General features: G+C 39.0%; 1 protein-coding gene across 2 annotated transcripts in view; it reads left to right on the top strand.

Annotated features, from left to right (window-relative positions):
• Window positions 1–21,777, top strand: part of PLCL2 (phospholipase C-like 2) — a 189,056-nt gene that overhangs the window by 129,337 nt on the left and 37,942 nt on the right. For both annotated transcript variants that reach the window (XM_012663625.1, XM_012663630.1), the window contains exon 4: window positions 19,063–19,138. In XM_012663625.1, coding sequence (XP_012519079.1) covers window positions 19,063–19,138 — 76 coding nt within the window. The remainder of the gene's footprint in view (window positions 1–19,062; window positions 19,139–21,777) is intronic.

Raw genomic sequence — 21,777 nt, 5'->3', positions numbered from 1 at the left:
TACACACAAATGCATATGCACATGCATTTGTGCGCATCCCAGATACTAAACAAGGAACAGTAGGGAAAGAGTAGCATTTTAGGGGCTAACAATCCCCTTGAAAGAGACTTTATCATACAGCAATTTTTATCAATTAAGTTTGATACCCAGTTCTAAACTCTTTGGGAGGATGGTGATGAAAGCCTTAAAGCAGTTCAACATGTCAGATGGTGTCCTCAGACAAGAAATGATAAATGATGCCATTTAAGCAAGCTACTGTATCATGCGACATACTAACAGTCCAATTTAAAATTTCTAAGTAGGCTAGGAATCAGTAGTTGGGGTGCTGTTCAACCATATTGGTAAGTGCAAAACAGGAGCCTGATGTTAGCATCACTTCAGTTCTTGGATAGATTTCATTTGAGCCAAAGCCACCTGGAGAACTGTTAGGGTTCAGTGGTTTGGGGCCATGTATTCAGTAGGGTCTCCATGGGTTTACTCTTCTATTCAGAAGGCTTTCTATTGCTTTTTAAAGGGGAAAATGTTTTTTAACTATTTTTCAAGCACTTTATTTGTCTGAATCTGGTAGAAAATATGTAAAGAATATATCTGAACCTAAAGTTCAAGAAAAATTAAGGAATTGCTTTCTAAACCTGTGCTTTATGTAAAAGAACACTGCTACATTTTTGATAAAACTCAGATCATTGAAGTACTGTATTCTTTTTCTTCCTATGCAAAAGTAGAGAAATCATTCCTATGTTCCCATCAAATTCCACATTGAAGTTGGATTTTGTTCTTGTGTAATTCCGTCAAAGCTTATTTTTTTGTATTTTTTTTTCTCTGGTATTTTTCCTTTTTTTGTATTTATGCAGGGGCTGAAAGCACCTCCTGCATTCTTAGCTAAATTATTTTCTCTGTCAAGGACCCTTACAGGACATTTAAAAATAAAAAAGGACTTTATACATTTTTAAAATTCTGTACTTGCTCTATAGATTATATACACAGTTCTTTTTGGCCAGTCATGGGCACTAGCGATTTGTTAAAGCTGTGAGGAAGCCTTCAGCTTCCTCATCCCAGTTTATTCAGTAAACTTTTTGTCTCCAATAGACATTGAATAAATATACTTTAATTGAGTAGAGGAGGCAGTGGTGGCTGACTTGCCATTTCTGTGGCTGTCGTTCTTGTTCAGGCCTTGATCACCTTATGCTAGGTGGCGGAGTTTGAGTTCAGATTTCATACTCAACCCAGACGAAAAAGAAAATGTAACTTTATTCTCTCTCTCAGTGAGGAGGTATGTGTCCCTAAATTTTAGTTCTGTTTGGTAATCTTGATCTGTTGCATTCATTTACATTATCCCTTTTGTACTGTAAATGCTGAGGCTCTTTAAGCAAAATGCCTAGTCTTTCCAACTTTCTCTTCTTCCGCCCATTTCTCTACAAAGTGGCCACTGATTGCCTGGGGAGGGTGTGGTTGCAAAACTTCTTGTGTTCTTGGTAAAGAACTCCTAAACGTATAAAGCCCACAGTCCTCCCTCCATGCCGTGTTCACCTTGAGGTTGTGCATCGTCGGGGCGTTTCCTAGCGCCATCACCAGAATCACTGAGGACTGCGAGGGGTGGATTTCCAGCTTGTCTACGCCTGCTCCTTTCCTGCTCCTGCCTTAGAGTTGCAAACTCATTGGCCCAACCTTGGTAGGTGGAAGGAAAATCTCTTCCACTTTAGGGGATAAAACTGTGTGATCTGTGGGCTGTTTCTTGATATGCTAAAATAATTTAGAAATAGTTTTTCCTTGATAAGTCCTAACTTTCAATCCTATCATTTTGGTGGGAACCCGAGTAAAAATCTAATTTGACCTTTAAAACTGAGAAATGTCTTTGTTTATAAGATAGTTGCTCTTCACTCTGAAACTCATCCTTTGAATAGGTGGAAAGTCCCCATGACAACATGATTTATAAACCATGGCAACATAATGTGAAAAGAAATAACTTTGTGACACCATCCGTATTGCACCCCTGTGATTGCTGAAGCTACCCGGCCTGCAGCCTATGCCTCCCCACTGCAGCTTATCCTCTGGATTGCCTTAAAGACATTCTTCCTGAAATATCACCTGGAGACAGGCCTGGGCATTTCAGGGAGGAGCCAGGAGGTAGAGTTAGAAGTACAATGTGACAACTTTAAGAGCTAGGACACCTAGAAGGATTATATCATCATAATCAGGAGGAATAGATCCAAATTGCTCTCTATTACCTTGACTGTTAGGTGAATAACATTTTTTCTTAGAGCATCTTGGAAAAGTAGCATCCCTTTGGTGTGTTTGGTGTGATTGATGAAGAATTTGAGTTAAGCCTAATAATTGCCAAGAGAGGAAAAAAAGGAGGGTGGAGAAGGAATTACTTTAAGAACACATACCTCATGCATATATTCTTCTAGCAATTGAATCTTTCCAGCATCAAAATTTTTGATTTGCTATGTCAAAACATGCTTCAAACACTGCTAATAATAGTATACAGCCATTTAAAAAAAAAGCTTTTACAGCATTTAGAATCTGTGTGATTATCTTAAAGTTTGTAATTATTTTTGTAGTAACCGCAGAGTGGTATCATCCCTACATCCAGTTTTGTGGATTGTGATTTTCCTTTTTGAGGAAATTCTTTTCAAACAGAAAAGCAATGATTCAAGAAACAACCTAACTGGCTTTCAGTGTATGGTATTTTATATGTCTTTATGCAGCTTGTGCATTCCAAATCCTTTCAGATTGACAAAAATAAAGACTAGCTGACCTAGAACATGCAATTTGTAGCTCATGAATGCATTCGGCCTGCTCCTCCCTTTGTGTTTCCGAGCCCCCAGGCTCTTTGTTACCTTGGACTCAGAGGAGAGCCATGTCTCTCCTTGATCCTTCAACCTATGCTGTTGGCACAGAGGCAGCTGTGCCGGTTTGTGCTGGCTACTTTGAAAGAGAAATAGCTGTGGCCACTTTCATCGCTGTAAGTTTGCAGAGACCTGTGATAGAAACCTCAGAGCTTCTCAGGTGTGTGCTCCACTTTAAAACACCCAGCACTCTCGGGGCCACACCACATTGGAGGACCCAGGAAATGCACCTTTACTGTTCAACTTAATTAGTTGTCCTAATGGTGGCAATTTCTGACCAGGTAGAGAGATGTGAAGCCTAAAGAGGTTGGTTCTTCATTTCACCTAGAAATGAAAGTAGAATATGTTCAGGCTAGAGTTTAGAAAACATGTAACTTGCAGTAATAATATAATTTTATTGTTTAGAATCTTGACGTTCTCAGTATCATACCCTAATTTATAAACACAAGATCCATTCATCAGGGATTAACTTAATCTACTGCCACCCGCTCTTGTATAGTTTAAAGAGGCATATGCTTTTCCATTTAGAAATTTGGCAGTGTTGCAAGTTCAGTGGAGTTGAGTTGGAAAAGTTGAAATTGCATGGGATACTTCTGTAAAATTGTATATGGTGATCCACGGATTTGTTTGTAAATGCCACGATAAGCTCCTCTGTATTTGTGGACATGTGCTTTTTGCATGTACATTCACAGTTTAGAAGACAGCTCTCTAAGAAATAGAATAATGTGGATGGAATATACTCCATAAAAATGAAGCTATTGAAATAACCAGTTTATATGAGAATCGTGTATTACAGAATTGTTTTTGAGTAAATGTAATTATTGACACCTACTTGGGCTACCTTCTGGCATCTTTTCTTGGGCAGTAAGGTGTACTAATTTCTGACCTTTTTTCCTATCTGTTATATCCCTTGTCATGACCTGGAAAAAAAATTTTTTAAGGTGTTTTCCCATAGCTTTTTGCATAATGATGTATGATTTTTCTCCACAGCCAGATGTATTACTATAAATAACATTTGACACATTGTAAGCTTTGAGGCCCACGTTTTGTTGATATGTTACATTTGACCTCATGTTCGTAAGAGAAACTAAACTCAGCATTGCCTGTGGATTCCTTTTTTGTTGTTCTCACATCGTGGGAGGGCTCACCATCACCCTCACCAGCCTCTCAGAGCAGTGCACATCCGGATGGAGACTCCCTTCCGCACTTTAGCTGCTTGTCCGTGGGGACTGTGGGGACTCTCACTCGTTATTCTATTTTAACAGCTCCTGCTTTTCATTCTCTTCACCTGTATTCCTCAGATTGCTGTGAAATAATTAATGCCACTCACCCTACCAAAATAACCACCTTTAATACCAGAAAGCTCATTTTACAGCCAGACAAATTTATCAGGAATAAAATAACATTTAATAATGGTTTTGAAGTCTTTTCTAACTTAATTAGGGCATTTTAAATTCTGAACCATAAGAAAATTACTCTCACAGTAAACTCAGTGGGTGGACAATATGATGTGTTAAGAGTTAAGTTTAACTCTACAAGCTTAATTACCAATTAGCTTAAAAATAACATGTTAAATAGTTTAAAACATTTATTTTCCTACCACATTAGTATTAGTCAAATCTTTAGGGCTAAATGTTAGGAATTTTTATATGGAGATTTTATGTAAGAGATCCTTCACCTACTTATTGAAATCTTAAATTCAAGTACTTTTTTGAAATCAGTGTTGATCATTCTAGTTTTCTATATAATTATCATACTCCTACACTGAGGAGAGATCAAATGGAGTTGTACCATCATTTATGTCATTATATGGCATGAAATAATTTTAGCTTTTAAATCATTTATCTGGTACCAAAAAACCAAGGCAAAATAAATTCTATGTTTATGAATAGAAATGGCTATGTGACTATTTAGCTAAGTGTAGCTGGGATGGTACTTACTAATTTTTGGTTGATTTCCTAAAACTAAACCCTATAATTTTTGTCAGATGTCAGAATTCTCCATAGCCAAAATTTTCTTTGCCTACATATATTGTAACAAATTTTTATCCTTAAAATACTAACTACAGTTTATTTTTTAATGTTCTTTCCTAAAATGTGCATGCAGCATATCAAACCATATTATCTTGAGTACTCTTAGTCCAGTATCATCAAATGATACATCACATAACATTTTAGAGGAGTTGGGAAATTCCTTCTTTGTATAGTCTGCAAGCCAAGAATGATTTTTACATTTGTAATTGAAAAAATAAAAAATAATATTTCATGACACATGAAAATTATATGAAATTCCAAATGTTAGTGTCTGTAAATGAAGTTTTATTGGAGCACAACCACATCCATTAGATGTTATCAATGATGACTTTCTCATTACAGTGGCAGAGTTGAATGCAGTAGTTTTGACGGAAACTAAGCCTAAGCCTAAAAGCCTAAAATATTTACTGTCTGGCCCTTTACAGAAAAAGTTTGCCAACCCCTCAAAAAGAGGATTGGGAAAGAGTCCTTAGGGTGTATTGATACACTGATTTCCAAATTCACGTTTGCCAGCTTAAATTATGATTTTAAAGGTTTTTCTTTCTTTCTTTTAAAATGTACTCAGTGCATTTTGAATTTTGATCTGTAAGAACATCATTCTAATTGTTAACCCAGTAGGAAGGAGGAGTGTTAGAATTGCCTGAGTATTCCTCTCCCGGAAAAAGCATTGAGCCCCTAAGCAGTAGTACGGTTGTTATGGTCAGGAGCCTAAAGAAACAAGAGGTGGAAACTAGAAGAGGAAAAAAGCCAATGGAAATTAATGTTTGCTCCAGTTTTTTATAGTGCTTATGGGGCAAGCATGCTATGTGAGCACAAAATGATGACAATCAACCAGAGTTGCATACCATAATCCAGTACAATTTATAACTAATTTAACTTCACGTGTATTTAGTGGTATGTATTATATAATCATGATTGTGCTGCTTGGTAATGAGGTGTTAAGAATGAGCCAGTCAAAGAATTGAGTTTAAGTAGTGCTCCTTCCCTCAGCCAAACCAAGCATTTCTCATTGTGGGGGTGAAGGGTCAGGTAGAGAAAGGGGAGTCAGGTGGGGTTAGTAAGGGGCTCTGCATCATGCCTGAAAACCCCTAGTTTCCTTTCACCCTTCCCCAAGGCAGGGAGGAGGCCTTTGTCTCAAGTTATACAATTCAGGCTGGGCTAGCCACACTCTGAAGCTGTCTCATGAAGGAAGGGTTTATAAAGAGTGCTAGAGGTGGAGCTCCATCCTGTGCAACCCTCCCCACCCGGAGGAATGGGAAAGATGCTCCAAAGATCCTCTCTGTAGAGTCCCACACCTCACTATTGTTCATGCTATTCATTTCCTTCTTACACTCCTTGTAACTTGTAATTACACATTCATTAGTTTGATTTCTTTTTTTAAAGCACCCCTCTCCCCCTCCTGCAAATCTGAGCTCTAAGACAGCAGGGCTGTGTGTGTCCTGTTCCCCACTGTGTTCTCAGTGCCAGCCACAGAGCCTGGCACACAGCAGATACGCAAAATCTATTTTGGATGAATGAATGAAAATCACTTTAATCTCCAGGACACAGATATCAGGTGCCCTACTTACCCTATATTTCTATCCCACATGTGCCTACATCCCCTGAACTCAGTTTGTACGTACACAAAAGCCTTGGGGCTGGAGAGAAGGTGGACGACAGAGCTGCTGCTCTTCCAGTCTTCTACTAGATGGAAGCACCCATATTATAAGGCAGTGGGTGCCTTTGCTAGTCCAGTAAGAGGAGGACACCGGAGGTGCTTGGACAGCTCCAGATGCTTGTGTGAAGGGAGGGGCCAGAGCCAGGAGAGGCGGCCGGAGCACAGGTAGGAGGAGGGCAGGCCTGAGCATCCCAGCTCACAGATCCTTTACCTCTCGTTCAGACCTCAAAGTCTCCTCCACCCTTTACCAGAGGTTTCTTTGTTCTGTCTGAAAGTCCCCTCAAAGATTCACATGCCTAAAAAGAAGATACAGAAGGGTTGAGGAATGCAGGAGAGAGGAGAAGAAAAAGACAATTGCTCCTAGTTATTCACCTGGCCGGGATAGGAGAGGAACCTGATTCAGGTAAGCCACCCTGAGATAGGAAACATCCCTTATATGTAAATTGCCTAGAACATAATAAGTCTTCAATAAATAGTAGTCATTATCATTGTCATTATTTGTTTTCAAAAGCTAGAAGCGCGTAGCTCCTAAAGCTTTAAGACCTATACGTGTGTTTGTTTTAACATCACTCCAAACTCCAGAGCAGCGGCACTTATTATGCTGTGCTTTGTCTTATGGAGAGCTTGGTCACTCCATTTCACAAAGGCAGGTATAAAGTTCAAAATGAAAAGCAGAAGGTAGGTTTTCCCATCACGTTGCTCGGCGAGTTACCTCTGCTCTGAAAGCGGAAGATACAAAACAAGTGAGTTGTGTGGGCAACACCAGGAAGGATGACTGGGTTTGCACAGTAAATACTGTAGTAGCTGCTGGAACGCATTCTTGCCTTCCTTCTGGCTCTGCCATTCCTGGAGTACTGTGGACACTCTGCTATGCTAAAAAGTATTGCTTTTCATTACAGAAAAGTCTCCGATTGCTTTTCTCTCTTAACTGACATCTGTACTTAGTAATCATAGACCTGAGAGAAACTAATGATACCTTACAATAAGACTATGACTGAATTAACTTCTGTTAATTAAGAGTTTCTAAATCACCTTGATTCCCTTGGAGAAAAGCCTTGATATAAATAGGCAGTAATAAAAGTGGTACTATGTTTAATTCAAATTGTGTCTTTTGAAATTTAATTAATTTAGTAATAATAGTTTAAAATGAGCGTGTCCGAACTCTAAATGGTCCTTAGTGACTTGAAAGAGTTAATGTAGCATCCAGAAGTTCCTAATATACTCTCCAGAAGTAGCTTGCTCACTGAATAATTGGGTTAAACTAGTTTTAAGTTCTCGCTTTCTCCTGCAGGAATGATTCAGGCCAGGTTTTGAGCCATTTGCATCCGTTCTTTGGAGAGACTAGCCTCCATATAAGACGTAGCCTCTGAACAAACTGCCAGGACTGGGGGAGAGACAGTGCAACCCTCTTTCCAGGCATTTACTAGACTACGTCCCACACCTGGCTGCTCACAGGCCCGGTCAAAAGTTCCTTCTAAGTTGCCAAGTCCCTTCACTTACCCACATCCCTTCCTCCTCTCGTGACCACAGAGGATACTTGAGCGCAGGGTGCACGGAAACTCCGTGCTGTGGGCGTGGTTTAAGGATGTTGTGTAAACACATCATTATTGTAGTTTAGAAAAGCCAAGAAGTGTTTTATAGTGTTAAGAGGCTGACATGACCAAAGGCCCGGGAGAGGATGGGATTTGTGTGTGTGTACATCCTTGAGGAAACCATGGTGCAAAACAATTCATCATGTGCTATAAAGTAGATTGTTTCATATGAGACTGTTGCATGAGGTTTCCCATAGTAATCATGTACGAAATGACATGTAGCACACCAAGCTTTCCCCTAGCTAGACTTCTGGTCATATAAGGTTGATAATAAAATGAGAAGTAAGAGGATTATTATCATTTAAGTCCACATGGACTTAATTATATATACATGCTCTTCATATAGAAAAGCACAGCATGATAAATTACTACATAAACTGATAGAAATTATTATGTAGCTTTTCTGGATAGTTTTATAATTTCAATGAAGTTCCTTTTTAGAGTAGTTCAGGTTCTGTTTTATTTTTTGATTTTCAACATTTTCTTTGTTTTCCCTATGAATACCAGAAACAGTACAAGATCACATCCAGAATTCTTTCCATTTTCTGAAATTCTGTTTATCTCCTAAAAAAAAGATAAGTTATGTTCCTTAACTTAAAATTTTGGTTAAACTAAAATTTGAAATTCAGAAATTTTAAAACTTTGCCCACGATTTAGAGTAGGATAAACATTTAAAGTCTATACATTGACTTCCACTCTAATCTTTTGACACAGTGGGAATCCCTGGTTTTTCCATAGCCCTTTTTCAATTTTTCCTGAGCTATTTTGCACAATGGAGTTTCTCCAGCTGCTGGTCTATTTAAATATATTTCAGACCACATGGAGACTTCTAGTAATGCTAAATCCCAATTAATCTAGATATATTAATAGTAGTGAATTCCTTTTAAATCAAAGTTTGGTTGTGACTTTATAGTTTATTCACTTGTCAGCATAAAATAAAAATTTCTTATCTGATTTAAAGTACAGTTTTTGGAAAGATAAATCACACTGGTGTATTCATTGTTTTGATTCCCCTAAGCATCACCTGTGTTTTTTGTCTATTTTTTATCTTTTATTCTTCTAGAAGTGCATTTTTTTTTTTTTTTGCCCAATTTCCTCTTAGTGTTACTTCCCTTATCGTTACTCCTTTCTCCTCGCCTCCCAGCCTAACAAATGTGTATTACTAAGGACTTCTAGTGGCTAACACTGGAAGTGCCTCTGAGAAACAGCCACAGTGTAAACAGTCGGTCCATCCAGTGTGCACCTGACGCCAAAGTGACTGGTAGAAAGTAGGAACCTGAGACAATAAATTGGTTGTTTCGACTACATGATACTATTTATTTTCGTGAATTTTATGCTTAATCCACATGGCTATTTAGGTGAATACAGTATACACTTACAGTACACTCTGTGTAATAAGCATAAACCTTTATCTTATATTTGTATGGTGATTCAGTTCAGAAACTGTACTTAAGTTTAATCTGTGAAATGCAGCCCCTTCTAAAGGTATGAATATGGTTATATATGGACTTAGAGAAGTGATAGAAACATTGCTTGTGGTAGATAGAAGCTTTTTTAAAAGTGAAAATTCAACTAGATATCTACAGATCAGATGACATGTTGCTTTACAGGCTTTTATCTGAAATTTTGTGCACAAGAGGTTCATACTCTGCTAGTGTTTAGAGAAAAGTTATGTAACAGGAGAGCCACATCAATCCCTTAGGTACTACCCTAGCTCTGAACTGAGTTTTATGAAAATTTAGAGTACATTGAAAAGTTAGAGAATTCTTGGCCTCCTGCATGTGGACTCTGGGTCACTTCTAACTCATAATTCACTCCAGACTTATATAGTATTTGGCATCTATTTTCTGGCAAGAAATGATCGTTAAAATAGTCGAATACAGTGTTGAGGCAGGCTTCTATGATGCCAAAACCGTGCTTTGGTTGAATATGATAGAAACTGAGAGTTCAGCTTTGATCATAATAAAATTACGTAGAAGAATTTTGTAAAAAAAAATTTCAGAAAGGTTTTGAAATACTCTATTATATTCAGTTCTGCTATTATACTTGTTTTGAAAATGCAAACTTGCTTGAATGCAATTGATACATTAGGGCACAATTTGAGCATAATGTAAATTTCACATTTGCTCATGTACAATTTTCTCCATAAGAAACACTAGGTGAACACAGAACTGTACCTGGGTGAACTGAACCCTCATACACCCCTCAACTGTCTCCCATTATGAGCTATACCCACCGCATCTTATATGCATCTTGTGTTACAACTTTCCCTTAGATTTCAGAGAAACCTCCTTCCACCACTTCACAATAATTCACAAGCTGCAAACCTTCCAGCACCTACTTCCAAGCAACCTTCAGGTCTTTTTCAAGATAAACTTCCACACTGACTGTAGTATTTGTGCATTCTTTAACCATTTAACATATGCAAAACTGTGATGTCCCTTTTATTCAATTTATCTTTTTTCTCTGTCACTGAAATTTTTGAGTGTTGCTCCCCTAATCCACCTGCCTTAAAAGCCCTGTGGTTTTTATTGCACAATTTTGTATAATGAGATGATTTTTAGGAATACATATGTCTCCCTGCAGCAGAACTGTCGTGCTGCAATTATATCAGGTCCTCGAATAACGTCATTTAATTCAATGTCGTTTCATTATAACATTGATTAGGAAAAAAAAATCAATTCCCAGCCAGGACCACTGTCTGTGTAGAGTTTGTGTGTTCTCCCCAACCCCTTGTGGGTTTTCTCCAAGTACACCAGTTTCTTCCCACAGCCCAAAGCTGTGCATGTTAGGTGAAGTGGGCTGCCTACACGGGCCCAGTCTGAGTGAACGTGGGTGTGAGTGCGCCCGCAGTGGGAGGGCGCGTCCTGTCCAGGGTTGGTCCTTGCTTTGCACCCTGAGCTGCGAGTCAGATGTGCAGTAATCATCCAAATGCATGACAAGATTTGTTCCTGTTTTTGAACTGTGTGGTGGTGAGAGGTGCTCCTGACAACTTTCACTCTGCAAAATATTCACTCCTTGATTTAACCCACCCCCTCTATGACTGCTGTCACTCGCCGGTTCACCACAAACTGGGTAAACAATGACGTTACTTATTTTTATTAATCTTTCTTAAACGTATATGTAGCTCACATTTATTTCAGTGTTTAAATTAAAAGTATATTTTGGTCTTTGTTTAAAAGTTTGGTGATGTTTTTGTGACCAGAAATATGTTGGGAACTTAACTCTTGCTTATATCAATTAGCCTGTGGTAAAATTGGTTTCATTATACATTGTTTTGCTTACAGTTGCAGTTTCTGAGAACCTATCATCATTAAATAAGGACTTAGTCTATGTTCTCCACAAATACTCAACATCACCAATGACCAAAGCCAGAGCTCCCAATACTGTGGACTCACTTTCCTTCCAGAAACTCTCCCCTGACATCTGTAAATGTTTAATATCTTTGTTCTCTTCCTTCTCTCCACCCTCTCCTGTATCTATCATAACTAGTTGTTCTTCTCTTTGCTTATTAATTCTAGTGATTCTGGAGCCTCATTGTGATGCTAATTTATCTTTAAAATTCCTCCCTTGGAGATGTAGACATTCTTTCATCTCAGCTACTACCTGTGTGCAGAAAATTCCCAATTTTCTAATGCTGGAACCAAGCTTTCATGGGATTTCTGGTTGCTGCTGGAGATTCTCACAAGACTTCCCTGCTGTAACCACCAGCTCAGCTCCACTAAGGTGGAAGTCCACATCCTAAATGAGTTAACAAATTTAAAGGCACCGTAAAGTGCTTTACAGTAGGGTGTGTTACATTTTTTATTTGTAAACTGTAAAGTGCTTTACAACTGTAGGGTGTGTGACAGTTGATCTTATCCCACCCTGTTTGCCCTCTCTCATCGTAGGCTCCTCTTTCTGTGCCCACAGCAAATCAGCCCCTGGGCCCTACCTCATCCTTCCTTACGTAAGCCTTCATTTCATCCTTCCTCTCCCAGCCCTCTGCTGCCTCTCACGCTTCTCGTGTATGGGGGCCCCCACCTGACTCCTGTCCCCACTTTCTTGCTCTGCACCCCCCATTTCTTCCCTCACACCGATTATTGTTTATGGTGCTGAAATTCCACTTTGATCACAGCACATTTCTACTTAAAATTGTCAAGGGTTTATGATGAAATTCAAACTTCACAGTGTAGAATTCTGTATCTTAGGCAGTTTGGCCCATGCTCCTTTTCTATCCATGTTTTCCTATGTTCCTGTAACATGAATTAAAATGCTTGGAAAGCTCCGCGGTATTTTACATTGTTTTACATCCTGTCCTTCCCTACCACATCAGCAGGGGGGTCCTGTGTGTGGTGCCACCCAAATATGCTCCCCTCTCTGTTGGTTAATAGTGCAGTACTGCCTTTTTTTCTGGAAAATCTTAGGTTCTTTCTATAATTTTCTTTTATATAGGTTTTTTCCTATAATTTGCATTAGGTTTCATAAGGAAACCAGGACAAGTTACTCTGGAAACAATTTGTTGTTTAGAAAGTGTTTTCATAGTGATCTTGCTGGAAGGGACGATAACCACAGCTCTTAATGACATGGTAAACCTTGGCCCCTGGATGGCAACCAGCTCCCTGGCCTCGCCTGCACAGTGGGCTGCAGCCGCAGCCCTCCACCCACGGGAGACCGCAAGGGGAACTGGGCTTAGTGGGAGCACACAGCTGGGCAAAGACCCCCACAGCCATAAGCCTTTTGTACTTCAATTTAAATAAATGACTTTTATATTATGTTCAAGTACCAAAAGCTATGTTGTATTTTCCAACAATAACTTTATAAATGGCGCCTCTTCCATTAGTTCAACTTCGTGACAATTTGCTGTACTTGGAAGCTTTAGTGAGAGAAAAGTTTGCCTCTGAATTTCGGTTTAGACGTGTTTTAGAATCCCAGTGTTTTAGAATCAAACTAAAATGTTTCACCCACACAGTAACAATTATTGTAAAGTCTTAAAAAGAAAGATTATATGGTTGACTCAGAGAGATGTTTCCTTCAAGAGCACAGAAAAAAGCACCAAAGCTTGCAAATTCCTGAGCAAATTTTGCTCTTACTTTCCGTCCCATTCATGGTTTCAGTGAACTGATTCACTGTGCAGGGATGTGCTGCACGAAGCTGACATTCCACCAGTGATGTTGACCTTTAGAGGCTGTTTTAGTCTGTTTTGTGTTGCTGTAATGGAATACCACCAACTGGGTCATTTATAAAAATCGAAATTTATTTTCTCAGCAGTTCTGGAGGTTGAGAAGTCCAAGATCAAGGCACCTGCATCTGGTGAGGGTCTTCTTGCTACACCTTCACATGGTAGAAGGCAGGAGGCCAAGCTGGCTGAATGCTCTTTTATACTGAGGAGCCCTTATGGCCTAATCACCTGTTAAAGGCCCTGCCTCTCAATACCATCACACTGGCAATACCTGAATTTTGAAAGGGATGCATTTAAACCATAGCAGAGGCTGCCATTCAGATAATTCCATCAAGAGGGGAAGACACTACTTTGGATTTAATTAGTTCGTATCTTCTGAAGACCTCAGTTTTCATTCTCATTGGCTGTTTTGTTATTCATTCCTGGAGTCTTGAGAGGCAAGTCCTGCTTTGGTCCAGGCCTCCCAAGGTCATTCCTGAGCCTGGCGGTGCGTGAAGCCACACCTGCCACCTGGGCATTCACTAGTTCACTGAGGTCTAACGTGGATCTACAAAGTGGTCTTGGCAGTCTGGGGGTGAGGGCCAGATGCACTCCATCATTTTCATAACTCCACTGGCATATTTAAGAATGATGATCTTTATATTATTTGAGTTTGGGAAGGTACTTACCTGTTATGTGTCAAGTAATCATAGAATCCATGTAAGAGACCAAACCTTTTTGCTTTCTAGCTGTTCTCTTTTATAACACCTTTAGGACTTCTCTGTCTTTGTAGTTTCATTAGAAACAGCTACAGCATAAGCAGCAGTAGCCACATCTGTGTGTTAAGTACGGGAATGAGCAAAGGAAGGAGTTAAGAGGTGGGGATTTTTTCTCTGAAAAGAAGTTTAAAACAAGATAAAGGCAGCACAGCTCTAGGACTCAGAATATATTATTACTAAAACTTCTTTCACCCAAGGACTTAAAATTATTGGCAAACTACTTTTATAATTATTAACAAAATCTGTGTTCCTGAGACAAAAGGAGATTCAGTGAATTGTCCAAAATCAGACATAGGATTCTTATGTAAAACCATAGACTTGCTTATTCTGAAAACAGAATTTTCCTAGTTGATAAGCAAGTTTCAAAACAAAATGAAGAAGCGCTCTATAGAAATGTACTAATATATATTTATAGTCTTTCTCATAACCACCTCTATAAACAGAGAAGTTTACCTTACACTATCATGGGGACTTACTTTCAAAATATAGCACTCTCATGAAAGGCATTTCTGTTTTCTTTACAGCTTAATAAAATATAAATTTTAATTTTTACTTTGCATTTAGTTGAAACTTAACTGCTTTTCATCTACTTGAGTCCCGTATTAAAATATTATAGTAGAGTTAATCAAATTTATAAAATGGGTTTCTCTGCTATGTTAAATCTATAGATTTCCTGAATGCATTAGTTCCAGCAATTTAGGCAACATTGTTAACAGGTCACTAATATAAAATCCACTAGCAACAACTATATAAAAGCATCTTGCACTGAATAAGCAATGTAGGCATCCATGCGGGGAGTTACTCGGGCGGGCAGCAGGGTGTCTGACTGCAAGACTTACACCTATGTGCTTAAAGGGCATTGATGAAATTCATGCATTTGCCTTAATGCCAATAGTGCTCAAAAAGTCAACCATTCTACTTGGCCTTGCATTCTATCGACATACCAGCATAGACAGAGAAAACAAGATAAAGCAGTTTTTTCCTTTCGCTTGTCTCTTAATATTACTCCCCACACATCTGCTTTTGTCTAATCTGAGGTGCTTCTTCTAGTAGTTTCACATTAAATAGAAATGATTTCTCTTTTATAATAATGAATTGTTAAATGGAGCCAAGTAACTTATTATTATCATTTTTAAAAAAGTTTTCTCAAAGTGCTTTATAGAAATATTATTTCAAAAAACAACTTTGGGTCAGTGTCAGTCGTTGACATGCTGCTGCCATATTGTGTGTAGTGCCTTTCAGGAGTCACACAATTTCCACTCTTTTGCACATCCTTCTGGTGGGAACGCCATTTCCTCTTTGCTTGTGCAATTATTACTCACTTGTCAAAGCCTATCCTGGTATTGTCGAAAAAGCAGAGACTTCGAGGTCAAATGGAATACCAATCCCCTTAGTTACTAGTTAAAACCCCTTTGCCTGTAATACCTGATGGCCTTGGGAAGGTTGCTTACCTCCCAGGTGGGTCTTCGGTATTCACAACTATAAAACTAACATCCTAAATACCCACCTCACATGGATAATGTGAGCACTAAATGAAATAGAAAGCACCGAGTATATACCTGATATAGAGGCGGTACTGAATTACTTTCATCTTGATTCATTCAACCAACGCTTGTACTATTTATAATCACAGCTTGTTATAAAGTAGCAGACCTAGACAGAAACTGGTCTCTACTAGATTAGCTGGCACCCCCATGTAGCTCCTGCTATATCTTCACTGCCATGTGTGCTACATTCCATAATTGTCGGCTGGATGAGAGGAAGACCTAAGTCAGCTGGGTAGGCGGCAGGAAGGCCCATCACCTAGCGCTGCCCTCTGGGTCTGCTGGACTCTTCACCTGGTACTCTTATGGGGGCCCACAGTCCTGAGAGCTTCCTTAAGAGGGCTCAGCGGGGCTTTCACACTCAATGAGAACTTAGGCTGCAAGGGTTGAGTGAGGATTAATAAACTCATGCTAAGGACAAGAACTATAAACTGTTTACATACATTAATTTAAATACATACCCTAATTATAAATATGTACCCCTAAACTATAAAAAGATACAAACTGGCAGTTCCTCCTTCCAAAGGAAGTCGTGCAAACCTTTCGTAACAGGTGTGACAAAGTGAATCATCTCTGCAGAGATCTGGATGTGTTTTCTTCCTGCCTTGTCTAAGCTGTGCTGATTGTTTACTGTGTACCTACCTTCTCCTAGGCTGGTTCCCTCTGGAATTCCCCTCTAATACGGGATACAAATGCCTGCTGCTGTTTACTTCCAAACCTGAGAACAGCGTCTCACTACGTTTGTGTTCTCCATCCTGGTGTATTAGTCTCCTTCATATTTTACATACTGCTCATGGCACTCGCATTATCAGGAAAGGAACTTCCTGTATTGAAATCTAAGCCACAAATAGATTCTTCTGTGGGCAGCAACTTAAATGCCATTACACCGCAAGTACCTCACCTTAAATATCGCACCAAAGGGCTGTGGCTCAGGAGTATTTAACTTTATCACACCCAATAGGTCACAGGCTACAATAGCAACGCCTCATTTTATTTTAGTTACTGTTTGTGTGTGTCTTCTCTCCTTATCATAGTCCCAGGGTCAGCAACTGTTCTTTATTCATCCTCAGCACGTAGCTCAGAGACCCACAAATAGAGGGCCTCAGTAAATGATTGTCCCCAGAATAAAGGAATGATCCCCCGAGTAGCACAGAGCACAGGAGGCAAGTGCGTGTCTCTGTCTAGACCCTTGAGGTGGATGTGCATTTTTTAAGCACTGCATGTATTTTACAGGTTGAAAGGGGCCTAATTATTTAACCTTTGGTGATACTTAACTGGAAGATGATTCTAAGAATAATAATGCAATTTGTTGTTTCTCTGAGCTTCATCACACCAGGCTTTTCAAGTAAAACTAAAATTAGTAATGAGTGTTGGAAACATTGCCAGTGAGCATATGAAAGGAAGGCACTCAGCTAATTTTGGGCTACCAGAAAATGCTCTGCCAGGCCTGCTGGATAAATGGGGAGTCAACCGTGACAGCTACCATTTGCAAGTGTCTTCATTGTGCCAGTCGCTCCACACGCATCCTTTCATTTAATCCTCACATTATGAGGTGTTATATCTTTAATAAGCTCATTTTACAGGTGGGAAATTATGGTTATGAGGTTAATATCTTGTCCTAGATGACAAAGCTGATAAATAGCAGAACCAGGATTGGAGCCCGTATGCTCTGTGCTCTCTGCCCCTGCATCATCCCTGGTATGAATTTGTTTTGACCACTTTGCCCGGATGTGTGAGCCTGTACTTAATGCTGCTGTTTTCTTCTCCCCGTTCCTTCTGTTGCTGCTCCTGGCCCGCTCATTTGCTTCATGAACAGGTTCACTTCATTGTTTATTTGGGTTTTTTTTTTCTTTTTCCTGTTTGAATGATAGAGGCACAGTTGGCCAGTTCTTTGATACTAAGCTATGACAACCACCATCCTTGCTTGAAGAAGTCCTTGCTTTTTCCTGTCTCTCATTTGGCTTGACATCAAAGCTGAGAAAGGTTACTGATGACGGTATGAACCTTTTCAGTATGCAAATTATATAATGGTACAAATGACTCTGTATCAGTATAATAGAGCTCTTAACTATTCATTTTTATCACTGCCTGTTCAATATGTCAAGCTGTAAAATAGAATATTTTAATTTACAGGAATGACTCAGATCTTGAAGACTGAATTAAAAAATACTGAGTTCCAAAGTGCAGGCTCTGCCACTGGGCTGTGGACTTCCTGACAGCAGGGGCTCTATCCTGTAGATCATGAATGCCAGAGTCTACACAGGGGCTGCCTGTGGTAGACCCTCCATGAATGATGCAGATATGTTAGGAAGCCATAAAAAAAGTGCCTGCTTTGGCTTTTAAACTTTTGATGTTTACTATGCTTTTTTGAGAACTGTGGAAGTTGACAAATACTGTTTGACTAACTTTAAGAATCTAATGCACTTCTTGAGAGGCATGTTGATTATATTTTAGTTTACATAAATATAAATTATCAAAATATGGTGTTCTTTGAGCTATACAAGTAATCCAAACTACATATATTTAGGTACTATAAAGCAATTACTGTGGCAGTTAGTGATCAATGCTGTAAAGAAGCACAGGCAGATTGAAAGGAACAGGTGGGTGTTTGTTATCTAACATAGGATGGTCATGGAAAATAAGTGAGTAACATTGTGATGCAAAATATTTGGACTTTTAAATGCAAAAATTTAGAATTTATGCTAAGGCAAGTTTATAACTGTACCCATTTGGGCCATGAGAGCTGAATCTGGCTATCCCATTTTCATAGCAATTTTAGAGCCAACAAGATTACTTCAGGCAAATCTTTCGCTAACTTTTTGGTGAGTAAAATAATTGATCAGCTGTGCCCTGATTCTCTGCTTCAAGCTTGGGCTCTTAAAACATGCACACGCAATTTGGAACAAGAAATCAAAATTGAACATTTTGAAAACCATTGACAGGAACATAGAAATACTGGTTTGAGAGATGTCATTAGTAATGAATGGCATCAAATAAATGCTATTTTTTGATCCTCATGTTTTAAACTGATTTTCAGATGAAGACATTTTGGCTGAAATGGGTAAAGTGTATAGATAGGTGTTGAAGCTTTCTATAAGATGAAGAGTTTGTTAAAATGGATAACCAAAAATACAATTTAAAACTCAGAACAGATACACACACATATTTATTTATAGCTTTTCACACGGAAATGAATTGAGTTCAGTATTGGCTTAGGGTTCAAGTTCAGTGTTGTACTAGCCTAACTCCACCTAGAACATAATACTGTTTACATCTTAAACCTTCATGTGTGGATGCACAATTTTATCATTTGTCACATACACACTGGAACTTGAGCAGTGGAAAGTCAGATGAAAAAGCATTCTGCACCATCCCAGCAGCCTGTTTTCAGGAGCAGAGCCTCGTGCACGAGTGCAGGAGGGTGCTAGTTGTCAGGTGTAATCTCACGTCTGGGTGTTCCCTTTGCAGATGATTCAGTCCCTCAAGGCACTGATTGAAAATGCAGATGCTGTGTATGAAAAGATCGTACATTGTCAGAAGGCAGGTAAGTGAAAGTTTGTTTCCTTTCTTTAGAATAAAATTCCTAGCATCATATATTTTGCCCAAAAACTATTTCATCCTTTTGATACTATATCAAGAAAATCAAATATGAAAATTATTTCCAAAACAAAATACTAATTCAGCAGTTCTCACTCCTGGATAACAAACTTATCCAGGGGGAGCTTTCAAAATATATCGCCTTTGGTCTGGGATGTGGGCTATGGGCTGGGAATTAATAGCTGTTAAAAATTCTCAGGTGTTCTAATGTACAGCCAAGATTGAGAACCTCTGCACTAATCTGTCCTCTCCGGTGTTACCTGTGTTGCCAAACTTCCTGACAGTCAGTCACCCGGGACTTCAGTACACAGCGGGACGGGGGGTTGAGCAGAGAGAGAACGGCTTCTTAGAAAGGAGAATCAGTGCCGGTTACAACCTCCTGACACTTTTTAATGCACCGACATTTTCAAGTGCTCAAAAATTCATTAATTTAGCATCCAAATGTTATACTAGGTTATAAAATTATACTTACATAAACAGGCATCTAGTTAATTTCAGCTGTGGGAAACCAAAAAATTAAGTACCCTGCATTGTAATAAAAATACACAAAATGGAGTTCTTTTAATTTTCTAATTTTTTTGAGTATTAATTTAGAAGATTCTAATGGAGAATATTTGTAAGCCATAAATAAGAATACCCTTACTTTCTAAGGTGTTTTGGTTGCTGTTCTTTCAAATCAAGAGACTGTAACTGTTGCTTACCTTGAAAAAAGTCACCTCTAACCCAGAAATGAACTCGTTTAAAATAGATTGAAGACAAGGATATGTGTGACAGTTTTCTTTTCTGGTATTTATTGAATGAAAACCTTCACATTAGCAACTGATCAACAAACGCCAAGATCCTCATCTCGTTTTACTCATCTTGTCCACAAAATATTGTTATCAAAGTAATCTTTCTACCCTTTCCAGGTGAATTCTCCCTACAATCTACAACTAAAACAAGTTCTTCAAACACAATTTTATCATGTCACTGCCCATCCAGTAGCTTACCAGGGTCTCTTATCAAGCCTAAGCTCCTAACTTCACTGGGAGGAATGAGGTCGTCTACCAGCTGGCCCACCATTTTGCCAACATTATGTAAAATTTGTTGATTAAAACATCTGTTCGTACGTTTGATAATGCATAAGGTATTTGGTAGCTCTTGTGTACCAAAATACGAAAAAATGATGACTGGTTGCCTTCTAGAACCTTCATGAACAGGAGATATGAAAGGAAGCACAAACATGTTGAGTACTTACTGTGTGTTACTTAGGAGTCTCCAGTCCGTTTGTGAGATAGTAGGGAGACGTTGGTGTTTGAGCAGAACAGGAGAGAGACTTAAATATTATGAACATTTAAGGTAATGACCGCAGTAGTTGTGTACAGAGGATTTTCGGGGGCAGAACCTGACTGGGGGGCAATGGCAATAGTTGAGGAAGATGCTTCTGGGAGCAGCGAGGAAGGAAAGGGAGTGAGGATGAGCCAGCCACCCTCCCTTGGGCTGCCCTTCCCCATTCCCCATGTATTTCTACTTAATCAGATTTTCACACGCCACCCTTCTAGTAAAACTAATCTCCATCTTCTCTGCCGATCTGCACTTTTCTTCTTTTTAAATTCTCTGAACAGTCTTCCAGGAGAGCTTTCATGATTCCAGGATTTATGTTACCTAAACCATTCTGTTCAGCCCTTCAAACCATTTATTTGCTTCAGTTGGTGGAGCTTCTTCAGTTATTGTGTATTTTATTAACGTATTCCATCTTCTAAACAGGATAATAACCTCCGGTGGCACCAAGATTGTGTATTAAGTTACTCTTTGTACTTTACCCATGACATCTGTTCTGACAGTCTGCACAGAGTAGTCATTCAAACAATAACTGACTAAATGTGATTTGACTTTAATTATTTGGTTCCATTAAATGCTTGTATTGCTGTGAAAATTGTGGACTTTGTGGAATTTGATAAAAGAACTGCTTATCAGAAGAAAAGAACTATTTATTAATTTGAGGTAGTACCAATTCTTTGCAAATTCATTGGTTTATGAAATTTGATAATTTCTGTTATAGTATCATGTGGCTTTATGTTGTTCGTCGCTTTGATTTCAGTAAGGGATATGTTTGCTTGTACTTAAAAAGCTGAAGAGTCTTGTCTGTTAGTGATTTTGCTTAAGGCAGGGGAGAATAACCACTGTGTAATAGTTCAAATTGTTCTGGGTTTAAAGATGTTTATGGCAGCAGAATTCACTATTGCAAGGATGTGGAAACAACCCAAGTGCCCATTAATCCATGAATGGATTATTAAAATTTGGTATATGTATACAATGGAATATTACTCAATCATAAGAAACGACAGTGATCTAGCACCTCTTATACTTTCCTGGATTAAACTTAAGCCCATTATCCAAAGTGAGGCACCACAAGATCGGAAGAATGGGCTCCACTTGTACTCTCCATCAAATTGGTACTGACTGATGAACACTAGGGTGCTCACATGGCAGAAATACTCTCCAAGGATTAGGGAGATGGGGGGTTAAAACCTCAACTAAAGGACATGGGTAGCATTGTAGGGGGAAAGAGCATGCCTCTAACCCTTGTTTGGGTGAGGCCAAGAC

The sequence above is a fragment of the Propithecus coquereli genome, unplaced genomic scaffold (assembly GCF_000956105.1).
Source record: "Propithecus coquereli isolate 6110/MARCELLA unplaced genomic scaffold, Pcoq_1.0 Scaffold12, whole genome shotgun sequence".
NCBI lineage: Eukaryota > Metazoa > Chordata > Mammalia > Primates > Indriidae > Propithecus > Propithecus coquereli.
The sequence above is the reverse complement of the archived record's forward strand: the minus strand, read 5'-3'. Positions and strand labels throughout refer to the sequence as shown.